The sequence below is a fragment of the Dendrobium catenatum genome, unplaced genomic scaffold, assembly GCF_001605985.2.
Source record: "Dendrobium catenatum unplaced genomic scaffold, ASM160598v2 fragScaff_scaffold_488, whole genome shotgun sequence".
NCBI lineage: Eukaryota > Viridiplantae > Streptophyta > Magnoliopsida > Asparagales > Orchidaceae > Dendrobium > Dendrobium catenatum.
Window position 1 is genome coordinate 1230676 of NW_021318950.1, and position 26157 is coordinate 1256832.

Here is a 26157-nt window from a genome sequence, read left to right on the forward strand (position 1 = left end):
GTATTTAAATTAAGGAGCTCACTTGATCCAATGAAACCAATGAGCATGACTTGCAATCTCTGGTTAGTAATGCCATCTTTGAAACTCTTCCCGACCACCAACCATCATTGGACTTCCATCTGCTTGTTAGGCATCACTGGATCTCTTCCCAACCATTGAATGTCATTTGACTTCCATCCATTCGTTGGCCACCATCAGATCTTTTCCCGACCATTGATCATTGCTTGGCATCCATCCATTCGTTGGTCGCCACTAGATCTCTTACCAACAACCAACTATCTTTGAACTTCCATATGCCTACTCATTGGTAGCTACGAGATCTTTTATGACCACGAGTTGCTGCTTAATTATAATATCTAGTATTTTGACTTTGCCAATTTTTTTCTGGAGTCATAATAATACTAAATCACAATCCGTCTTTGCCATCGTATTTTGATCATTGTATTTTACTTACACAAATTTTTTTTGTTATTTTTGGGCACCAATGAAAATTCTTAAGTAATTTGTACATGTCTATACAAGTGAGGATTTTGGCATCATTAGCTGTCTAATTTGCAAATCGATTTTATCGATATTTTTAAATATTATGTTTTATTTTATGAATATTTTTTTGTAATTTTTAAAGTTCCAAAATGATTTATTTGAATTTTTTATACAAAGAAATTATTTAAAAATTATATAATAAAAAAATATTATTTTAATAAAATATCTAAAGTCACTAATATGATTTATTAAAATCCCTTTTTCCTTAAGATTTTGGTAACAAAGAAACGAAATGAGAATTTTGAGAGAATTGAAACGAGAGAGAAACTAAAAGCTTGGATTCAGAGGTCGTGGAACAATTCTCGTTTGTCTCGTTAGTGCGGATATTTGCTCCTTTAGCTGTAAGGAACCTTTAGCGTGTTTTTAATTAAAAAATTTTTATATTTTTGGTATTTTTCTGATTAAATTTATATTTTTATTATCAAAAAATGTGAATAATTTTTTATTGGCAAAACTTTCATCGCGTAATTTTTTAAATGTTATACAGATTCAAATTATGAGCATTTTGAGTATTTATTTGAGATTTTTCATCATGTGAATTTGAAAATATAGTAATTTTTGCCTACTCAAAAATTTATTTTGACCTCTAAAAATAGTTGTATAATACAATAAAATTTTTAAAACATTTTCTGGTATTTTAGTAATTTTTTAAAAATTTGTATTTTGGCCTAATAAGATTATTTGTTGTCTACTGGTATGTTATTTTGATATCTTATAAATCAAGCTCAATTATATATTATTTATTTCAATACGTTGAAAATGGACGTGGATATATACTAGAGTAATAGCTGGTCGCTATTACTATTATAGTATTGTGATAATAGTATACATGTGTGAAACAAACAAATAAATAATGGTTGACCTGTTGGTTGGAGATTGTTGGCCTGTACCGGATGGTGGGCCGATGAGCTTTTCTTTAAATAAAGTGGTTTGGTGTTATCCTCTACTAATTCACGTGATACATTGATTGAGAGTATTAAGGAGATTATTACTGTGCCGACAAGTAAAGAGTGATCACTCTATTTACTGAGTCAACGTTATATTAATACTGATACTAAGACTAAAAAATACTGTGATAGTCAGGACATCTACTTATTTTGTGTGACTACTAAAATGCATGTTCTTAAGATATTATTCTTATTATTATACATATTTATTATTATTATACAAATTTATTATTATTACATTATTCTACTACTCCTGTCAGTATATTATTATTGTTACTGATTTAAATATTGATATTATTTATTACTACTGATTCATTGTACTGATATTAAACATGTAATGTACTGAGCACGTGATATAGAATATCTAGAAAGCATTTGTGCATTATTATATGATTTTATTACATTGATTTGATTTCGACGGTCTTTATAGATATTATGATTTAATGCTTTATTCAATTTATATACTTGATGCGTAATCAATTAATTATCTTGATCGGGCAAGAATCTCGAGGCAAAAAATCATGTTGGAAACTTCAAAAATTTAATTCAGGATCATCTGAACTCCAATTCCAACAAACTTATAGTGAAACTGAGCATCTCAGTAATACAAACCCAACGACACCAAATTAACTCAATTCGAGCCCCAATGAGTCCAAATCAAGAACCCAAAGCACCATTGGAAGGTTCAAAACACAATTTAGATTACCAAACAATTTCCGAATGTGAAATTCTTATAGTCGAATTGAGAGGCTTGACAAGACAAATCCAAGGAACCCAAGATCGCCAAATTCTAATATCATTAAGGCCTTCAAATATTTGACAAACGGTCCATGATGAAGGGATTCAATATCGATCGTCCATCCAAACCACTCCATATTTTCCCTTGATCCTCCTCATATTTATTGGTCATGCCACTCTGTAAAAACTATAAATAGACCCCTCATTTCTCTTGAGAGGGGACCCAAGTAAGAAGAACAAGAAGAGAAGAGTAGGAGGGAAGAAACTCCTCCTCGATCACTGCCGGGATTCTGCCCGACTTCCACGAGATGCTGGAATTCCGCCCGACTTCCACGAGACGTCGAAATTCAGCCCGACTTCTACGGGACACCAAAATTTTGCCCGACTTCCAAATGACACAGGAATTTTGCCCGACTTCCAAGTGACGCCAAAATTCTGCCAGACTTCCAAATGACGCAGGAATTTTGCCCGACTTCTAAGTGACGTCGAAATTCTGCCATACTTCCAAGTGACGCCAGAATTTCACCCGACTTCCACGGGACGCTAAAATTATGCCCAACTTCAAAATGAAAACAAAATTTCTCCTGAATTCCAAATGACGCCAGAATTCTGCCCAACTTCCAAGTGACGACGAAATTCTGCTCGACTTCCATGGGATGCCGGAATTCCGCCTGACCTCCAAATGATGTCGGAATTCCGCCCGACTTTCAAGTGACGTCGTAATTCCACCAGACTTTCAAGTGATGCCAAAATTCTATCTAATCACTAAGTGACTCTAGAGTTCTGCCTGATTACCATCTAACATCGGAGCTCCCCCCGGCCGCCGACTAACGTCAGACTTTTACTTGATACCTAACCTCCATTCATCACCATATTTCTACCCAACGCTGGACTTATGCCTGTTATCTAGTTTTTGATGGACATCTATCCTATTCTAGATTTTTATTAATTGTTGGACATCTACCTGACACAGTCCTTCTGACCTCCGTTGCTCTCCAGCTACGGTCCTTCTGACTTATGTCGCACACTGACTACAGTTCTACTAACCTCCGTCGCCCGTCGACTATGCTCATTTTAAACTTACATCGCCCACCAACTATGATCCTACCGACCTTGGTCACCCTCCAACTACGGTCCTACCGACTTATATTGTCTGCCAACTACGATCCTACTGACCTCCATCGCTTGCCGACTATGGTCCTTCTAACTTACGTCGCCCATCAACTACGGTCCTTCCGACCAAATGAACACGTCAATAATGACTCTTTGTATACCCATCATGTACATCATATAATATACATCAAGTCTAGGCCTTCACCCTAAGGAAGGGCCTCATTTTTAATTGACTGCAAATAATAGTGGATTCATTCAAGCTGGGCTAGGCCTCGTGGTTTTTCCCCCTTTTCAAAGGTTTTCCACATAAAAATATTAGTGTCTCGTAAATGATACACCCTTTCTCTTATTGGATTGCATGCTAAATTTTAGTACAAAGTTAAGATATTAAATTTTATATTTCTCTACCGCCATGAATATTCTAGGACACAATAGTTTGGCGCCGTCTGTGGGAACGTAGTTCTCGATTGGGGGGGCAATTTTAGCTCCAACCTCAAAAGTTTATTCATCTACTATTGATGCATCAATTTCATGGGAATTAGATCTAGACTGGGGGGCAACCTTGGCTATAATTTTATTCAAGAAGATCCCTCCAAGACTTTTAAAACTAAGATGATATATAAGAAAACTCCTAACAAATACAATGATGTTTTTAATAAATTTCAAGCCATATATAGTCCCCTGCTGGACTCTACTCCTTGGGCAAGGTCTTAATATCGATCTCAAAAAAGGTAGTAATAGTCTAGAGATAAACCATTCTTCACCTTTGATTCGGGATACACGTGGCATTCGCCCCTCCCAATCAAGGCAAAATCAATCCTAGGGGGATTCGATTCAACCTCTTCCATATAGGTTAACGTCATCGAGCAAAGGCTCCGACATGCAATCTCGAATATGTCACACATCCTTGGTTGATTCTCTCGACCTCTTCCACATAGGTTATCATCATTGAGCAGTGCTCTGATATACAATCTCGATTAGGCCTTATATATTTGGTGTATTCTCTTGACCTCTTGCACACAAGTTAAAGTCATCAAGCAAAGGCTCTGACATATAACTTCAGATAGGTCTTAAATCCTATGTGGATTCTCTTGACCTCTTCAATACAAGTTAACATCATCGAGAAGTGCCCTAACATACAATCTTGGATAGGTCTTATATCCTTTGTGGATTCTCTCGACCTCTTTCATACAGGTTAAAATCATCGATCAGGGCTCTGACATACAACCTCGAAATAGTCTTACATCCTTAGTAGATTCTCTCAATCTCTTCCATATAGGTTATCATCATCGAGCAGAGCTCTAACATACAATCTCAGATAGGTCTTACATCCTTGGTAGATTCTCTCGACCTCTTCCAAACAGGTTAACGTCATCGAGTAGTACTCTAACGTACAACTTTGGATAGGTCTTATATTTTTAATGAATTCTCTCGACTTCTTTCACATAGATTAATGTCATCGAGTAGTACTCTGACATGCAATCTTAAATTGGCCTTACTTATTTGGTGGATTCTCTCGACTACTTCCATACAAATTTACATCATCGAGCAGGGCTCTGACATATAACCTCAGAAATGTCTTACATCCTTAGTGGGTTCTCTTAACCTCTTTCATAAAGGTTAACGTCATCGAGTAGGGCTCTGACATACAACCTCGGATAGGTCTTACATCCTTAATGCATTCTCTCAACCTCTTCCATACAAGTTAATGTCATCGAGTAGTACTCTAACATACAACCTCAGATAGCTATTATATTATTGATGGATTCTCTGGATCTCTTCCACACAGGTTAACATTATCGAGCAGTGCTCTAACATGCAACCTCGAATAGATCTTACTTCCTTATTGAATTCTCTCAATGTCTTCCACACAGGTTAACATCATCAGGTGGTACTCTCATATAAAACCTTGGATAGGTCTTATATTTTTTATGGCTTTTCTCAACCTCTTCTATAGAGATCAATATCATCAAGTAGTGCTCTAAGTGAGCATTCTCTCTAAAAATGATTTAATGAAAGTGATTGATAAAATCATCACTCATATGATGATCTTAGCTGATTAAAAAGCCCCAAAAAGTATATTATGCAATATATCAATATATGACTCAAAGATGCATAAAAATTTAGATTGCTCCAAAGGACAAGTTCTTAACTTCTTATACAATATCAGTGGAGTTACATATATACATATTCATGTAGATATTTATTCTCAATAGAAGTTGAAATTAAAAAGTATATTGGCATCAACCATATAAGTTACTATCATAAAGCAACAAGTAACTTCAAAACAGTCAAATATCCTTAGTAGATTTAAGTGACTTATTCTCTACTGCACATCAATGCATTTCGTACAACTTAATCTTCAAAGAAAGATTACAATTTGATATTTATCAGGGATATTTAATGCTGACACACTTTTGTATGAATGCATATTACCTTAGCAAAATGCCACTGGTCATCCACGATCATCAACCCTTTGTCTGATATTTGATGGTAGTCCTTTACTTCATATCAGCCATCATTGAATTATTGCTCGATTTCTACTTGCAGCACACCCTCGAACCTTCTCCTTTAGCTCTACACTCGGCCGTTGAATGCCAATGGACTTCATCTCGATTTTCTATCACTAGCAAACTTCTACTTAAATGGCGTTGAAAGTCTCCCCATCTACTTATCACTTTTGGTTCTCCTCCCAAATACTATTACTGCTAGATCTTCTAAAATCCCCCTCACATACAAGTAGCAATTGATCTCCTTCTAATACGGGTTATCAATTTAGAAGATAACCTCTCATCGTGACTTCTTTTACACAAGAGAGGGGCACTAAAGCTTGATAGGAGAATGATGCCTATCTCTGATAGTGGAATGACTCTGATGCAAGAAGAAGAACACAAGCAAAGAACACGGAGAAAAAAATCTCCTTCTAGATAAAAGATGAGCACTTAAACTTGATAGGGAAATGCCACCTATCTCTGACAGTGGAATGCCTCTAATGTAAGAAGAAGAGGAGAAAAAAAGAAAAGGTAGTCCTTTACTTCATTTCTTTTTATTTTTCTTTTGTACTCAGGACATGATAGATATGTGATGATTGTGTAAATTCTGAGTAGTGTATATGATTTTTGGGAATTGAATACAGATGTGTACATTAATGCTTTAAATTATAGAATATGTTTTATTGTTTATTACTAATAGATGATATTAGATAACTTTGATTTTTATTTATTAAAAGATTAAAAGAATAATTCTTCCAAATTAGATTCTGGGGCATCAATACTTTCATTCATTTGTTGGTTGCAGCTGGATCTCTTTTCAACCACCAACCGTCGTTGAACTTCTGCCTATTCATGGCTAGCAACCGTCAGATCTCTTCCCCACCACCGAACATCACCGGACATTTGTCCGTCTATTGACTGCCTACAGATCCGCAAACATCATTAGACCTCCGCCCATATGTTGATTATCATTGGATCTTCAATTATCTTCGGGCCTCTGCTAAACATTTTCATGAATGTTGCCACCAAATTTCTAATATCTATCGTTCAATCAAGATTAAGAGTATCAATTTGATGTTTGGTCAATTCTCCAATATATTGTATTTTCACTATTCTTGAGTTAAGGAATGGGTAGACCTTTTGCAATCTGTTTAAATACTAGTAGAATCATTTCAACTGGACAAGACCCTATGATTTTTTTCATTTTCAGGTTTTTTCGAGTAAAAATTATGATGTTCATTTATCATTATCTGTTTGTGTGCTCAATTTTCATACATCACTAAGACGTAAAATATTTTACTCTGTTACAATGAATCTCTTAGCCGGCAACAAAACTAATTATTATTTTTTCTTTGTTGAAAATTTTGAATCTATTATTTTATCATAAATTCTTTTCTTTTAAGAACTCTCAAGAGCTTATTTTATCATAAAATGTTCAAAGTTCATAACTCTGTCATCTGTGTCTTCTGTGTCATAGGCGGAGTTGCCATTTGTAAAGCTGAGGGTATAACGAGAAAAAAAGAACTATATACAAACTAATAAAACAAGAAACAAGATCGGTCTTCATATCGTGACAACGAAGGCCTTTTGTTGCCATTTGAAACGGCAGCAATATCTTTTTTACTATTATTTTTAAATATCTCACATGTTACGGCCTGCCATTGGGCAGGTGTAATGGCGACATTAAGACTTCGTTTGGGACGGCTTTTTTATTATTTCTAAAACGGAGTTTTACTACAAAATTTTTTTTTCTTAGTTTATATTTTAGACCATATGGCCTTGATTTTGGAAATTATAGGCTATGTAATATTTTCAAGTAGTAAAAAATATGATGTCCTAAAATCGGCTTCTTAGCCTTTTATTCATATGATTAAAAGGACTAGAGAGGAGAGGCTATGTATAGAAAAAATAGAGAAATAATACATGATGTGTGATAGCCTGATAGGTATTGATTGACACGTACAAGTGGGCAAGGCTAAAAGGTACTAACTTGGCTCCTTGTCTCTAAAATGGCTCTCTACCTATGAATTGGCTCGAGGACTCCGACAAGCCCCTAGGGCGAGTCCTCGGAGGTGAGAGCCTAAAGTGAGCCTTCATGAGTGCATTTTTGCTCGAATTTGTGCATGCAAGCCCTTCAAGATAAGTAGTGAATTTTTAATACAAATGTATTTGTAAGTTAGGGATGTATATATAGCCAACAATTGTAAACTTTGTAGATGTGTGCTTCTTGTAGCTTGGATTAGGTTATCCCCGAAAAATGATGACCTAAGTTGAGGATAATTGCTAAGATGATTAAATCCTCCAAGAGCTAGTGTCCCTTAGCATGAAGACATGCCAAGGCGAGTTCACTTGATGAACAAACAAGGAATAAGTGCATCTCTAATATGATACACTAGAGGCAAGCTTGTGTGCACTTAGCTCCTCTTAAATCATTACAGGAAAATCACCCATTACCGGTGAAATATTCCAGCGGCTTTCCAGCCGTTAAATTTTCGGGGGCTTTCCGATTGTTTTTTGATGGAAGATAATGAGATAGCTTTTCTAGTGGAAGTTTCCGGCGGTTTCTCTCCGGCGTAATTTTTCGGTGGTTTTTTCGGTGGCTTTTCCGGTGGCTTCTCTAGCTTTCTGACCGATTTTAAATAATTTAAATAAAATAATTAAAAATTTAACTATTTAAATTATTTAAAAAAAAAATTAAGAATTTTATTAACTAATTTACGCAAGGTTCAAACCCAGCTCCAGCTCGTCAGCCCACCTCCGCTGACCGCCCGCAATTGTTGTGCACCCCCTCCCTCCATGCCTGGGATTCAAGCCCTATTCCTTTGGAATTCCTGTGCCCATCCAGTAGGTCGCAGAGCAATTGCTGTTAAAATAGCTACTCTTTTATATTTAATTTATAACTTATATAATATTTTAATTAAAAAAAATAAACTAAAATATAATTTTTTTCTTATATTTTTTTACTACTCATTAAATATTATTTTTTATTAAATGATATTCAGCACATATTATGTTTTATTAAAGATTTACTTATTGAATATTTTTTAATCATTAAATAATGTATTAAGATTATTTTTAGTAAAGATAATTAAATAATAAGATTTTTTAATTCAAAATTTTCAAAATTTCTGTCGGATTTAAATATTTTATAATACTTATTAAATTAGTGAATTAGTCAATTTAAACTAATTAATTTAACTTAACAATAATTAGTCAAACTTTTTATTTAATTTATTAATATTTATCATAATTATTTACCGTAAAACTTTAAATGTTATCGAAAATCCGTCGGAAATTTACATTTTTGGTGCAGTGCTATTTACTCAAGAGTAGTTCTAGTGATTACCCCTTAATATGATACTTTATTTGGACTAACAAACTTAACAATAATTAGTCAAACTTTTTATTTAATTTATTAATATTTATCATAATTATTTACCGTAAAACTTTAAATGTTATCGAAAATCCGTCGGAAATTTACATTTTTGGTGTAATGCTATTTACTCAAGAGTAGTTCTAGTGATTACCCCTTAATATGATACTTTATTTGGACTAACATTGCAGTGAGCAAATGCTCCCCGTGGCTGCACCCATTGAGCATGAACCTATTTAAACATGTATGAGTTAATTATAAGGGCATTTATGGACATATAGTTACATGGACTAATATTTTACTACATAATTAACTTATTCATGAGTTGGTCCTATTCTAAGTCCTTAAGCCCAAGTAAGCAAGTGAGTCATACTCACTTCGAATCCCATAGCAGACGGGCAGCACGGGCGAATTGAACGGGCAGCACGTGCAGTCAGCCGGCCTAGTGGGCAAGGGAGCTGGCAACGAGGGATACAGCCTAACTGTCTAAGCAGCAAGCAACTTATACGGGAAACGGGCAATAGGGATGACAAAGCGGGAGGGCAGCAGGTAGCGCGGGAGGCGGCCAAGGCAGAAGAAGAAAAGTTAAGGTTTAGCGGTCATAGAGCCTTTTTTACTTGTTGGCTAAGTTAAAAAAATTATTCAACTTGAGGTAAGTTACGTTTTGCCTATTTCAGTTTTCAATCATTTGATGTTATTAGAATTTTTTGATCAAATTTATAATTTTGTTGTATAAAAATATAATTTTATCAGATTCTCGTAACTTTTATTCCTACATCTTTTGATATGTTATCAATACAACAACTCATATCGTTTTGAGTATTTATTTGATGTTTTTTTGTTGGGTGATTTTGTAAAAATAATAATTTTTAACAATTAAAAAATTTATTTTAACATCAAAAAATAGTGTTTTAGTTATGTTAAAACTGCATAATATTATTATACATAATCTTTGATAATTTGATTAATTTTTAAAAAAATGAATTTTTGCTTAGTAGAATTTTCTGTTGCCTACTATTAATGAATTTTGGTAAATTATGAATTGTGTTCAATTATGTGATGGGGTGTGATCTATGGAGTTAATTATTGAATTGTATAATAATCTAGGGCACTATCACTCCAAAACATTGCTTTAATTTTTTTTTTATAAAAAATTAACAAATCATACTTAATATACTTAAGTATACATGCCAAATAAAGTAATAAATTGATTATGCAGAGTGTCGAACCCATGTGGAAATATGTTTACTTACAACAAATTATTATTGTTTACTCTTATTATAATAATTATTAGATATAATATGTAATAATTATTTGTGGTGACTCTATCACTGAATAACATAAAAATATATTAGATATAATATGTAATAAAAGTGTTTTGAATTGATGAATATAAATTTCATATCTTTTTTAAGTGATTCAGAGCATATGCATCCCTAGATCTCGTAGAGCTTGTAGGGGTGAAAAAGATATCTACTGACCTCCTATAACTATAATATCTCCTTAAGAACATATAACATTAAACATTATATGTCTAGGCATGCAAACATTCTTCCTTAATACTCTTGGTTATTCTTGCATTCTTCCGTTGAGATTATATATCATATTATATTTTAATTATATATATGGCCACTATATGCATTAAATAAAGAATAAAATAATTTTGAAAACATCATTTAAAATTTATAGAAAAAGATTTTTAATTAGTACTCAACATACACTTTATATCATCAGTCCACAATAAGAGAATTAGCTAGACATAGAATAAAGTACAAGCAACCTCATTTTCATTCAACTCGTCAAAAAAATAAAAATACATGTGAGTGATATCACTAAAAAGGCTCGTAGTATCTCCTCTACATACTTTCTTCCTAGTTGCTTCAAGAAAATAAAAGCAAACACTCTAAATGATTATATCTTATACTTCCTTAGCTTCCCTTAGAACTTACTTTAAGAGAGAACTAAAGCACTCCAAAATGTACTGAATTTATACAAGTGATTGAACTTCCTTACAAATATAATATCACAAATATTTATAGGAAAACATGAAAAGGCAATCGGGCGTTGTGCTTCTTGGAAAACTGGTGTTGCGGCACCCTTAAAGTACAAAACTAGCGCCTCGGTGCTGGAACTTCTGTTCCACTACAAAACTTGATGATGTGGATTAATTACTTAATGAACATTCATATCTCTTCATTACTAAAATTTGGCCCTTCGAAGTTACAACTTTAACACCACGATGTTGTGGACATTTGAGTGTTGTGGATCCCAAATGGCAAAAAATGACACCATGGCATGAGAAATTGCAGCGTCACGGCATTTAAAAATAGAGAATTCAGTGCTACCAAACTAACTTTCTAATGCATGTTTTTCAATAAAAATTCTAGAAAGATAATCATCAATTTAATCCTCAATCTTTCTAAGTGCAGTAGAATGACGATTATGCAATTTGATACCTAAATATATAACAGTATTTTCCAAGGGTATCTTCCCATTCTTTTCATAATGGAGTTGTTCAAAATTTGAGTGATAACGCTATAGCATTAGGTCGAGAGGCATTGTGGCGCTTAAATCTCTTGGATCTCTATTGCCATTATCATACCCAAAATTCATGGTTCTAATTTTTAAGTTCTCTAATTTATTTAAAATTACATCAACTTATATAGTTAATATTGAAATAAAAATAAAATTTTTGGAGATTTTATCACTAAATAAAATAGTAAAAATAATTGATACAATATGAAATAAAAGTATTTTGCATTGATGAATGTAAATTTCATATATTTTCCAACAAAATTCTTAATTATAAATGTGATTTAGAGCATATGCATCCCTAATTCCTTGTTGAGCTTGTAGAGGTGAAAAAGATATTTGCTAATGTCCTATAGTTATAATATTTTCTTAAAAATATATAATATTTAACATCCTATATCTAGACATGCAAACATCCTATCTCAAATTTATGTTTGTTCTTACATTCTTCCATCAATATTATACATCACGCTGCATTTTAACTACACATATGATCACTATATGCATTAAATAAAGAATGAGATAAAATTAAAAAAATATATTATTTAACATTTATAGAATAAGAGTCTTCAGTAGTATTCAACATGCACTTTATATCATCAATACAAATAAGAGAATTAGTCAAACATAGAATAAATGACAGGCAACCTCATTTTTATTGAACTCATAAAAGAGAAAAAATTTCAAGAGAATGATATCACCTGAAAGGCTCGAAAGTTCTCCTCAACACTCTTTCTTTCTTTAACTTATGCTGTTGCTTTAAGAAAATATAAGCTAACATTCTAAATAATTATATCTTATATTTTTTTCTTGCCACCCTTAGTTCTTACTCTAAGAGGTAACTAAAGAATAACTCTAAAATGTACTAAATTTATACAAGTGACTGAACTCCATTACAAACATAACATCACAACTATTTATAGAAAAATAAAAAAGGCAATCGCAGCTCTACAATGCCTTGAAGATTAACATCGCGGCACCCTAAAAGTAAACTAGTGCCTCGATGTTGGAACTTTTGCAATATCACGACCCTTGTTAATATGAGTCGACTACTTAGTGAATAGGAACATTACTTTATTAATAAAATGTGGTCTTTGAAGGTTATGACTGTAACTCCATGGCGCTACAGACATTCAAATGCTACGTACGGTGCCCAAATGATAAAAAATATCACCAAAGCATGAGAAATTGTGGCACCGTAGCAATTTAAAACAGAGAATTTTGCCCTACCAAGATGACTTTATGATGCTATAGTGCTGATAATATTGCAAAGCTATTTGTGTTGCCACCGCAGCACTTATAAATAGAGAACTCTACCTAGTAGTGTCAGAATTAGGACGCCTCAGCGGAAGTTTTTAAGGTAGCACTATGGCATGACTTTGTTAGATGGCGCAGCACTATGAGCTCCTTAGAATTTTTGACATTTTTAAATTTTTTCTATATAAAAAATTTAAAATATTTCATTTTTACTAAAAATAAAGCACATAAAATAGTACATAGTTTACACTTATCATTATGCTTTACTAACTATAATGTATTGGAATATGTGTATATTACATGAAATGTATATTTATTCTTGTGAAGAGAAGAGATTTTGGTATGTTGTGTTATGGCAGAGCCAATGCGCTACTTATGTGAGAATCTATTATATTGAAGTCAGTGGCCCACCAAGGCTGGATTCTATTATGCCAAACCAAGTGGGTCGTCGAGGTGGGATTTAGTTATGCTTTGTTATGATGTCGGGGCCTAAGGGCTACCAAGGAGGGATTCTGCTAATTAATAAAAGTGACAAGAAATTGGAGCTTAATAGCTATTCTAAAATTTGCTATAAGATAATTATTTATATTTAATTTTCAGTGTAGTTTATTTATGGAAATGGTAGAGGAAGTCGTTGGCATCATCATTTCTGCCAAAAATATGCATAAACCTTATCAACGATGATGTATATCGATGTTATAATCGATGATAGGTGATGAAGTCAACATGATTTAGCATTTGTATCAATAATTTGCATAGACCTTGATATGTGATGGATGGCATGCTTAAATGTTGATAAATTTCGATATTACTCAGGAGATCAGCCAGGCGATACTGATCAAGAGGTTGTAGTTGGTTGATGATGGTGGTTAGAAGATAAAATTCATGCAACGATCGTTGGGTAATAATGGAAAGGAAATGATCATTGATAGCAATGATCATAGTGTGCATAAGTTTGATGGAGTTCTAAAATTCTTCAAATGTCTAGAATCTTTATAATTTCAAGTTAAGTTTAGCTCCAAGCTCCTACCACTTCTAATGTGATGAACAAGAGTTGTTTATAATTTTTGGGTGTAGCATTTTTTTGTATATTCAACTAAAATCTTAAAACACTCGAACGAATAGCAATATTTATTTATTTTACCACAAACCATTCTTTCAGCATTAATTAAATTCCTTATTAACTTAAGAATTGAGATATATGCTCGTTAGATTTCTCTTATCAAGAAGCTCTTTTTCACTACTAAATTTGAATATCGATTGATCTTTTAATTAACATCACAAAGTTTTCAATCATGCTTCAATTATTTGATTTGGAATCCCTTGGAGTCGGCATATCACTTTTAGTGTAATTAGTTTCATCATCTCGAGATATTCAATTCGATCATAAATTTCTTAAAATCATAATTCATTATTCAAGAAGCTGTTAGTGCAAAGATTGAATCAAGATTTTTTTTTCATAAGATTAAATTTTTATGATGTATTAGTGTTGTTTGGGATCCCTTTAAATTTCCATTTTTGTTTATGATTTTGTTTATGTTTTACTGTGAAATAAAAACCTATTTGGTATCCTAAATAAATATTATATTTATTTTTATTAAATATTGTATAAGGCGGTAACGGGGAAGATAGCTTATGGGAGTAGTAAACGATGGCTAGGGCAGTTTTCTTTTTTAAAAAAAAAAAAATTAAAACACATAAAAATTACTTTTACTTTTTTTCTTAATTGTTTAATTTATTTAGAAAAATAAAATAAAAAATCAGTTTAATTATTAAATCGAACATATATTTCAAAAATAAAAATAAAAAAAATTGGTCCCTAATAGCCCTAATAACAAAATCAGCATTATATGGTAGCAATCTATCATCATTTAACGGTAGCACTATTTTTAAACTTTAAACACTCAAATTATTGAAAATGTTTCGTTTGAGATGATTGTTTTATTACTTCTCAAAGCATCTTTCGAGTATAAAAATTTTAACTTTTGTACTAAAAACTGTTTTAAGAAGCTGTAAGAAAATTCTCTCAAATAAAATCTAAAAGTATTACTTTATATACATATAATATGTTATTCAAATTATTTTTGAGCGAAATAGATAAAAAAAAATTAATATAATTCGTTTAATAAAAATAGAAAAATCAAATTATTCGATTTCTCTTAAAATAATTAATATTATATTATTTCCATTTAGCTGCACTTTTTAAATCTGTTTTTTTTCTTACGCGACACCTGCAATGCTTTTTGATTTTAGATGGGCTTTTTATTAAATTAAGTCCAATTTCCAGACTGGGCTGGGCCAGTTTCAAATGCCCGCCTACCCACCGCTTCGCTCGTGTCGCTCGCACCGCGCCCCGCTGCACCGCAGCAAGCCCTGCTAAACCGCTGCAGTGCGTTGCTCGCCTGCCTGGCTCCCGTTCGCGTCGCTCGCGTTGCCCCGCTGCACCGAAACGGGTCGGGTCGGGTCTGAAAAATCGACCCGTTTGTAAAAATAGGTCGGGTTGACCTGAACCCGAATAGTGCCGGGTTAGTTTCGGGTTCGACCCGAACCCGACCCGTGACCCGAAATTGACAGGTCTAATTGTAACGGGAACTCAACTTTTATATTAATTACATTCAGTTTGAAGAATTTCATGCAAAAATTGCAAGAAGCTTTACATTCCTTCAAAAGTATCAAGAACTTGTATATTATAGCGCATATTGACTAACTTACTGCATCGTTTTCCCTAAGTTGGTATTACTTCCCTCAAAGAATTTGTTACTAAAATAATAGGTTGATTTCCTATAAGAGATGACTAATCTCAAAAACCTATGAGGCTCCACTTTATGTGCAAACAGTTGTTTTCATAATAGTTTTAGGAAGATAATTTTATTCAAATCTCAAAAATATTAATATTAATAAGTGATTATTATAAAATTAAATCATAAGCAGAATAAGGTTTTGTTTGGGATGACTTTCTTGCTATTCTTAAAGCAGCTTTTTAGTAAAAAAATTAAAAATTTTGTGCTAGAAAGCAGTTTTAAGAAGTAGTAAGAAAGCCGTCCCAAATGAAGCCTAATACTTGACCCATGAGCCTAAAAACATCCCAAGCTATTAGCTTAAGGCATATTTTATATTACTTTATGTTTCTAATTTTTATTTTTGATTGATAAAATATCAATAAAATTTATTGGGAAATTTTTTTCAATTATAAAATATATTGGTCACTCTTCTCCCAATTAATTTCAATGAGATTTTCAACTCTGTCATGATCCTTCATTCCATTGAGGCCAATGTCTTAACTTTTTCCCTTAATTTTTCATGTTCCAATATCAGAGGCGGAACCCCTTTGAGCCCAAGGGAGACAATTGCCCCTCTAAATTTTTTTTTTTTATTATACAATTATTTAGGTAATTTGTCCACCTCAATCTATTTTTTAATTTTTATTACTATAATTTTTAGACAATTATCCCCCCTAAAAGTTTTAAAATACTATGGTCTTTAGACAATTGCCCCTATTATAATTAAATACATTGTGTAGAGGTATATTTATTTGGGAATGATGAACGAACTACAAAGAGAAATAGTAAATCAAAATTTGTTAAGAGGGCAGGTCGAACCCCCTCCTTATCTGCCAATTGTTACTTATAAGTTTGCTCTCCCAAAAATTATGACTGGTTCCGCCCCTGTCCAATACTAAGAAGGGTTATTTCTTCATCATTAATGAGATTAAGACCTCTGTAAAATATCTCTACTTCAAACAAGAAAATATATGTAAAAGTCCTGCATCATGATCTAGGCTAAGAAGTCTTTACCATATTTGGTCGACCCCAATCCTTTAATTGAGAACTCTATATCCTGTTATTTAAGAGCCGAGGATTCCTAAGATGCAAAAGATAAGTCCTATACACAGCTCATCTTGACCTGTTGGTTGAGAACTTATGCTTCCAACTAAGAGGTCGTGGGTTCGAGTCTATGTGTATGCGTTGTGTGTGTGAGTTTGCCTTAAATGACCTAAATGTCAAAAAAAAAAAAAAAAGATAAGTCCTATAGTAAGCCTAAGCTATCGGAATTAATAATCAAAATAAAAGGACCCATAACAAAAAGTGTATGTACTATTCTTTTATTTTTCATTTATTGGCCATAGTTTGACATTTTTTAAGCCCGAACATGACTTTAAGATCATTTAAAAGATATTTAATCTTCCTATGTTGTATGTTAAAGTTGGCACTAAATACTTTTTCATCCTTGATTAAATAAATTATAACACTCTTCCAAATAATAAAGATTTACTTGTTCATAATATAATAAATTACTTTTTCTTTAATTTATGAAAAATCTAATATTTTTCATTGTATATCAAGAAATAATTTTTGTTGTGTTCATAATCATCACTTGATAATACAATTTCAAATAAAAAAAAATGAAACACCAAAATACAAAGGTTTGAAATCCACTAATTATAACATAAATGAATTATGAATATTGGAATAAAATAAATAAATAAACTGGATAAACTGCCAGAAATAAATTTCTACCACATTCGCAAATAATTAAACGAAATATTGCATGCGAAAGAAATATCTTAAAAATAATTATTTCAGTAGAATTAACAAAATATAAAATATCTACAAATCAAGGCATAAGGAAATCTATTATCTTCTCACTATGCAGCTCATCTTGGTCTGTTGGTTGGGAGCAAGGTTACAAATCAAGAGATTTTGAATTCGAGACTTTTGTATGTAATGTATGTATGAGTTTGCCTAAATTGTCCTAAATGTCCCAAAAAAAATATCAATTGATTTCAAAGAATAGATTTTAATTACAATTTTTTTGTTAAATTTAAATAGTGAAAAATATTATTGAATTGCTTAAAAAAATACTAATTGCAAGTTTGGGACGGCTATTATTTTTTTGTAAAGATGATTATAAAGTTGTGGGGAAAATAACTTTTTTCAAAGCCGCTGTAAAAAACATGAAATTATTCTGTGCAGACACCGGACGGTCCGGAGACCAACCAGAATTCTCCACATCACCTGATACACAACCAATACCGAGCAAAAAAAAAGTGACATGATGTATTTTGGTTGTCTCCGGACGACGTTCGAGTCCGCACATATTATTTGTTCGAAAAATCAGGTTCTTAGAACAATTTTTTTAAAAAAAAAGAAGTGAGAAATTAGTAGCCAAATAGAATCTATAATTGTAATCTAAAAATCAAAATAATAAGAAAACTATCTCAAACGAATTCTTAATTTAATCAAATCAAATTCTAATCTCTTGGTATAAAATTGACCCACAATTAGATGAGCTAAATGTCTACTCTAATAGCAAACTATATTTTATTTATTTATTTTGGCCTATATCAATTAATCAATTCAAAATAACTAAATTTATTTAACCAAATTAAATGGAGCTGAACTTTTGTATGTTCTGAGAGAATATTAATGCAAATATATAAATCTTATATTAGCAAAGGGATTATTGTGATGGCTTTAACACGTGAGCCATTAATGATAGTTATGATAATTAATCATTGCTCCAAAACCTACCGTGGGATAATTTTATTCGAGTAAAGGTCTGGTTGGGATACTTTTCTCATTTTTTTTATTTTTTAGATCACAATCATAATTTTATTTAGCTATTACTTTCTTGTTACCTTAATGTTGTTTTTAAGAATTTTTATGATGGGCAAATACTTTTTACATTTAACCTTAGGCTTTGTTTGTGACAGCTTTCTCATTAATTTGCTTTTCGAACCGCAATCACAATTTCTAATTTACCATTATTTTTCATCTGACTTAAAAAAAGTAAAAATTTGTTTGTACAACAGTTTTAAAAAATTGCTTTCTCTATAGCTACTTTATAAAAAGTAAGACTATTATCCTAGGCTTCGTTTGAGATGGCTTTTATACTACTTCTTGAGGCAGCTTTTTAATATAAAAATTAAATTTTTGTATTAGGAATGTGTTTCAAGAATCAGTAAAAAAGTCATCCCAAACGAAGCCTAAGTAAAGCCTTAATTCCTGTTATGATAGATTTCTCTCCACTCTACTTTTCAAATCATAAGTATTCATTTGTGTATTGATATATTGCTACTTTCTAGAAAATTTCTTTTGTAAGAAACTATTATTACAACTAAATTTAAGATTTGTTCTAGATAATATATATATATATTTTGTGAAAAGCTATTTTTTCAGCCAAATTTTCAAAACTATTTTTCAATCATAATTTTGTAAAGCCAAAAGTTTAAAATAATAATAATAATAATATAGTCTTTCAAATACACATTATTTTTTATTAACTATTTTTTATCATGAAAGCAATTGAATGACTATTCTAAACAAAGCCTTCCTAATGTGTGGTAGTTTTAGGCTTCGTTTGGGACGGCTTTCTTACTATTTTTTAAAGTTGCTTTTTAATACAAAAATTTTAATTTTATACTAAAAGTTGTGTTAAGAAGCAGTAAGAAAGTTGTCTCAAATGAAGCCTCAAAAAATAATTTTTAAAATATAGTTTATTAAAGTTCATTTAAAGTTTCCATCAGCTAGGTTTCCTCCTACTAGGGTTCCTCCGGCGCGTGCGCTTCGCCCCACTTCGCTGGGTTTTTTTCGGCTGGATGCTTTTTGTCTTTCGACTGGTGGCGTCGCTCTAGGTTCAGGGAAGTTTTCTTCTCTTTTGCCTTTTATTTTGTTGTTCCTTTGTCTTTTTTCCCGATGGCCGGCATGGCCTCGCATCGGCTCTTAGATCATGATTTTTTAGATGGATCTAGAAAGACATGTTCGTTTTTGGATGATTTATCTGGGCAATCGTCGGATGCTATTTTTATGCCTCTCAAAATGTGTTCTTTCCGTGGATTGCCTGCTGTTTGGATTTCAGAGGAAGAGATTTCCTTTTTAGCCACTCCTTTCCAGTTTGCTCTGGTTAGATTTTTTTCCTTCCCGTCGCCCTATTTTAGATGCTATCCAGCATTTTTTCTATAATTTTAAGCTTTCGACAGAGGTTTCGATAACTTTATTTGATTTGTCTCATATCCTGATTAAACTTGCGAATGATATTGATTACAGTAGAGCTTTTTTGCAACTATTCATACTTAGTTTACAATTGCTATATGAAAATTACTAAGTGGTCGCCTGGCCTTGACATTGGAGTGGAATCTCCGGTTATTCCCATCTGGGTTTCTTTCCCGTCTCTTCGGCCTCACCTTTTCGCTCCCAAGATCCTCCATGCTTTGGGATCTTTATTTGGTCGCCCTTTAAAAATTGACTCCGCCACGTCTCTTGGCTCGTGTCCTTCTCTGGCGCGTGTTTTGGTTGAATTGGATATTACGAAAAGTTATCCTAAGAAGGTTTGGCTGGGTTCCGAGAATTTGGGCTATGTTCAGCAGGTGCAAATGGAAGTCTTTCCCCCATTTTGTGATTTCTGTAAATCCATTGGGCACAAGCGGGGTGACTGTCGTTCATCTTCCATGACTCCCAAGCTTATTTCCTCTTCAAAACCAGTTATTATTGTTAGTCATGAAGCTATTATTGTGGACATCATGGGTGAGGGTGTGAGGCTGTGAGGGTGTGAGGGCATTTTGAATGATTATGCTAATCCTACTTCTCTGGGTGTGGGTCCGGATCCTGTTGATGTTTCTACACCCTTTGCTTTGCAGGTCTGTGGTCAGGTTGTGTCTAGCCATGTGCTCCCCCTTACGTCCCTCTGGTTGATTGTGTGCCTAATGTTGTGCTTTCGGATTCTATGGTGGATGGGTTTGTTCTGGCCATCCATGCATAGCATTTATTTGTTAGTGAGGCTCGGGGTGGGAGTTATGATGTTAACCTGCATCCTATTATGTCGTGTGCTACTTCTGTGCCTGTCCTGTGTGGCTTAGTTTCGGCGGAGGTTCCTTATGTGCTTGCTGAGAAATCCGATTCCTCTGTTTCTCCTACTAAGAGTAACTCGTCTGTTTTCTCTGCCGGTGAGGTCTCGGCTCGTTTGGTTGCTCCTAATGTTTCTTCCCCTTAGACGCCTACTATTTTAGTTTCTGGCCCTTTTGTTGAGGTTCCTGTTAATTTAATATCACCTGAGGCTTTGTTTTCCATGTGGGTGTTAATTTGGGGTAGAGTATGAGACTGCAAATTGATTGGCTTCAATGTTCGTCTGATTCCTCTTCGGAGGCTAGTGGGGATGATTTAGCCTTGCAGCATGACTGACCTGTTATTTTTTGTCTCCTCTCATCGGAGGGGTGGACGTGGTAGAAAATAATTTTGGGAATGTGGTGCTGATTTTGGTTGGCTTTGGCTCTTCTCTATGCTACTTGGTTTCATAGTGGTGGTGGGTTTTAGGTCTCTCTTCGATTTCCCTCATAGTGGTGGTGGCTGTGGCTGTGGGTTGCATCGGTTAGAAGGCACTTTGATTTATTATTTACTTATGGTGGTTGCCGTTTTGCTGGAGATTTGTTTCATATTTGAGGATGCGATCTATAGGTTGTGGGCAATGATGTGGCTATGGCTCACTTGTCTTAAGCCATGGCTCGTGGCAACCTTTGGTGGTGCCTTTCTTGCTTGTTTCAGATGGCTACTTGGTGTGTTTCTGCTCTCACTCCAAACTGGATGGCCCGAGCCTGGCTTCGGAGTAGTTGGAAGCCTCTATCAAATACTGAACCCGATGGGTTGTTACCCCCCTATTTTTTGTATCTCTGTAGCTTTTTTTTTTTGTCCTATTTTTAAGCTTGTTGTAATCCTTTTTTTAGTTGAAATAAAATTTTTGTTTAAAAAAAGTACTTATTTTTAACTTTTTTAAAAAATATATTTATAATATCCACATCAACTTTCAAAAAACTTATTTTTCTTACAACAGCTTCATAATCATTTTTACAAAAATGTTGCGACCGCCCAAAAGAAAATCCCTATATCTAATTCTAATCTATTTAAGGTAGTGAATATGTTTAATGCCAAGAGTTTAATTATTTCCTCCACATGGCAATGATAAACAATTCATGTGATTAGTGAACTAATTACAGACCAAACAGCCCAAATAACTATTTGCTCGGCGTGAAAACAAACGGATGCTATGCTAATTAAGATAGGATATTATGATATATTATGATAGCTAACTACTGCTAACTACCCAACTGTCGGCTACCAAATGATGGTCATGAGAACGGATGTGGGCCCCAACGGACAACAATTAGGTTGACACGTCAGCACTGATGCACTTTGATGATGAGTGAAGCACCCCTCTCGCACGAAGTTGTGTTGGGTAATTATCTCTCTCTCTCAAATTATTTTTTGCAGTTAATTCTTAGTATTTTTATAATGAAAATTAATGTTTTTTTCTCTTAAGAATATAATAAAAGTAAGATTTTATATAATAGAATTTTTTATATTTATATTTTTTTTAACAATATTCTTAGATAAAATATGTGACAAAATAGAGAAAAAAAATCATAATCAATATATATATATATATATATATATATAAAAAATAATTAAAGAATATAAATAAAAATAAATAAATATAAACTTGGCATTATCAAAAAAGCTTTTCTCAAATTTCTTATTATATCTATATCTCTTCTTCTGGGAAAATTAATTATTACATAGGTGTCCGGATTCATCCGGTGCCCGGATTCATCCGAACACTAATTCGGACGCGCAACGTCACTCAAATACACCTGGAGCCCAGTGTATCCTATTGACGTGACGCATCTAGATGGTGTCCGGACGGTCCAATAACCGGACATAATAATTCACATTTTAATATAAAAAAATTCCTATTTTGCAATCTTTCCTTAGTAGTTCAAAATTTACTTCAACATAAATAATATAATTCATTTTAAATAACTTTTTTAGCATTTTCGTCTCAAATAAAAAAAATATATAAATTTTTTCAAAATATGTTCGAAAAACGTTCTATCATATTTCGAAAACATTGTAAGAAAATCTTCATAAAATACTTTAGTAACAAAATCATTAAAAATACTCAATACGAAAATTTCGATCAGTAATCTTTGATGATAAGTCCAACGTACCATTCTGCGTAGTAATTTAATTTGCTAAGTACACTGTTCATTATGAAAATAGGCATTTTTACATTACCACATGTTTTTAATTTATTTGCAAAACTCCCCAACAAATTGTTACTGTTATGAACTTTTCTTACCAAAAATCTTTTAAACAAATTTAAAAACTTTCGTTGTGAAGCAAACAGAGAGCAGACTTTGTTCATAGCCTAAAGGTGAAATCTTTATATGATAGCTTTGTTTTTTGTTTTTTTTTTCCCTTCTTCTCAATGCGCAAAACTTTTCAAAGATTACTATGAAGAAATCTCATTTTAAAGAAAAAAAAAATTCACGATGGAGAAAGCAGAGAAGCCAAGCCAAAGGCAAGAAAAGCATTCCCTCAAAGACAGTCAAAGATAAGATTTTGAAAAGAAAATTAATATATAACACAAATCACAATATTAAAAGCTCATAATCCAAATACTACCATCAAGCCCCGAATTCGTCACCAAAACAAGAGATCAACGACTGTAATGAGAGAGCAAATTATAACTTACACGCTTCACTCCTTCCTCTCACTCAAACCTCGTATCTGGCGTATAAATGGTTAGATCCGGCCACCCCCAGCTACTCGAGTCCACCGGCAGGCCAAGGAAACTTTCCGCCAGCGCTGGCGTTGCCGCCTCGCCGTCGAGAAAATTTCCCAAATGGTTAGTGGAAGAGAGAAGCGAGCTAAAACTACCAGTGATATCGAGCATTCGGTGATCGTCATCTACCGGTGTAAAGGGAGCGGGCAAAAGCTCTGACCTTTGAGCCTCGCCGGTGGAGGAGGAGGGCAAGGGACGCTTGGGATTGACGGCGCTCGTGGCAGCAACAGCGGAGGTGGCGGAAGACCGTTTGGAGTTCTTGCGAGTGCCGCCGCCGACGGGTACGTTGCGGAGAGCACCGCCTCTGGTCCAGTAGCGGCGGCAGTCTTTGCAGAAGTGGCGAGGCTGGGAGAGGTTGTAGTTGTTGAAGTAGCAGAATTTGGTGTTCGTTGATTCGCAGCGAGGACACTGTAAGTTCTGCTCTGGATCTGAGAATGGCGACTTCGTCGCCGTGGCTGAGGCAGATGTCGTGCCCTGCATCGTCTGGGATGGATTGAAAGATGCAATCTTTCTGGATTTTGTATTTTTAAGGAATTACTTTTGCTTCTATGCTCAGAATTCGGATTTTTTTTCTATTCGGTCTTATTGGAGGGGTGTTTCTGTGATGCGATGGGTTTGTCGTTGTCGAGGAGGAAAGGGTTGGGAGAAAAATCGTACCTTCTCTTAAGGAAGGAGTAATGGGTAGAGTTCTCGCAACAGAGGACAAAATAACTCTTCGTTTTTTTTTTTCAATTTTTTTTTTCCATTTGTTTTTTTCAAAATTTAGTAGTCGAAGTACACAATTTTTAGGGTATGAATTATTGACCGGGCCTAATAACTCAAATCGGACTCGAATAAAAAATTTTGGATTTAGATCAAATATTTAGGAAAATTTGGATTTGGATCAACCTGTTTATCACAATGGTTGGATTCGGGTTTCAACTTTTGGCCCCTTTGAAAAATTGGGTTTGGTCCCAATCAACCTGCTAATCTTAATTTGTCTCGAGTCCTATTTGACTTCTTAAATCACGCATAGCGCACCCGTGCGGTTGCGCTCCGTACAGTCCTGTCAGGTCACCCTTGCCACAACGCACCCTCACGTTGTCCCGCCAGGCCGCCTAGGCTCGCCCGTGCCTGCTCATGCAGCCCCGCACTATCGCATTCTCTCCACACCTGCGTGCTAGCCTGCTCACACCAACACACTTGTGTGGTCTCGCCAGGCCATCTTTGCCCACGGTCACGCAACTCGCGTTAACGCTCGAGACTCGCATCACGTGCTCTCACACTAGCGGGTTAGCGGGCATTGTCCGGGTCTAAATTTTTGATCTATTTGTAAGACTAGTAAGATTTGGGTCAGTTGAATTGACCTTAGGTTAATTTCGTATTCGGCCAGAACCCGACCGGAATACCCATTTGAAACCTCTAACAAATTTACGAAAATTTAATTATGTAGCCTGTGTGTGTATGGGCTAGACTAATATGTTATTAATAATTTATGTATTTTTTATTGTTTTTTAAAACAAAGTTTTAATACATAAATTAAATTTTTTTAACTAAAACTCCACTTTGAGCTTGGTTTGAATATTGTTAGAACCCAATTTAATATGATTTCAAACTAGAATTGAACGCAATTTAATGTGTTTGAATCTAGTTCAAACTTAAAGAGCGTAGAGTTTAAATATGCATTAATTACTTTTTCATAATTACTCGAGCCTCATACATTAGTACTTAAATATTTGTATCATTATAGAGATAGAAATTTTGATTTGACCTAAGTTTATGATAGATAGAGGATCAAACATTTTTTTTATCATAATTACTTTTTAAAGAAATTAGTTCATTTGATTTGCTTTTTTATTTATCTGATTGTGTAAACTAATTATTTTTGTGGAGAGATTTTATATTGATAGTAACATAGAAAGTTGTGGGTGTAATGGACAAAGTAATAATTTTTGGAAAGTTTGTTTAAGAGGACAAAGTAATCCCCTTCTGATAGTTCTTTAATACTTCAATGCTCCTAATAGGCTAACCTTTAGCTCTGTGGGATTCTTCTTAAGAGTTATAACGATGAACAGAATGATAACTACTATATTGTGTTCAATATTAGAGGCCTAAGTTTAAATATTTCCTATTTTTCTATTATTATTGAATAGGGATTTGGTGACATTCTCATTAATAAGTTTGAGAAAATGGCCACAAGCATAAGGCTTGTTGAGAAATATCTAAAGGTTGACAATAACTTAAAGAGCGTAGAGTTTAAACATGCATTAATGGTGTGGATTAGGAGGTAACATATAAGAAAATTAGTTATTTGTTTTGTTTTTGATGGATGCTATTGGATCAGAATTTCTATGGAAGATGCCAGACCTTACTAGCAATATGACTTTTGTTGAGCTAGGACCTGTGAGAATAGATATTGAAGAGAATACATATAATACTACATAGATCACCCATATAATGCTACATTCTACCCTAGATTCGTGTCACCTGCTGATTGGCAATCCGTAATCGGGGTGAGCTTGGAAGTGTCGAGTGAGGGTGGGGAAGGCGTGTGATCAAGTTTTGAAGA

At 33.7% G+C, this 26157-nt stretch overlaps 1 protein-coding gene across 1 annotated transcript; it reads right to left on the reverse strand.

Annotated features, from left to right (window-relative positions):
* Nucleotides 1-23357: 23357 nt before the first annotated feature.
* Nucleotides 23358-24267, reverse strand: LOC110107904 (dof zinc finger protein DOF3.1). Its single transcript, XM_020838345.2, has one exon. The coding sequence runs from the start codon at nucleotides 24087-24089 to the stop codon at nucleotides 23538-23540; it is 552 nt and encodes a 183-aa protein (XP_020694004.1). The 5' UTR covers nucleotides 24090-24267; the 3' UTR covers nucleotides 23358-23537.
* Between the last annotated feature and the right edge of the window lie 1890 nt (nucleotides 24268-26157).

Coding starts and splice junctions, on each gene's coding strand:
- LOC110107904 (XM_020838345.2), bottom strand. CDS start 24,089: ATGCAGGGCACGACATCTGCCTCAGCCACGGCGACGAAGTCGCCATTC.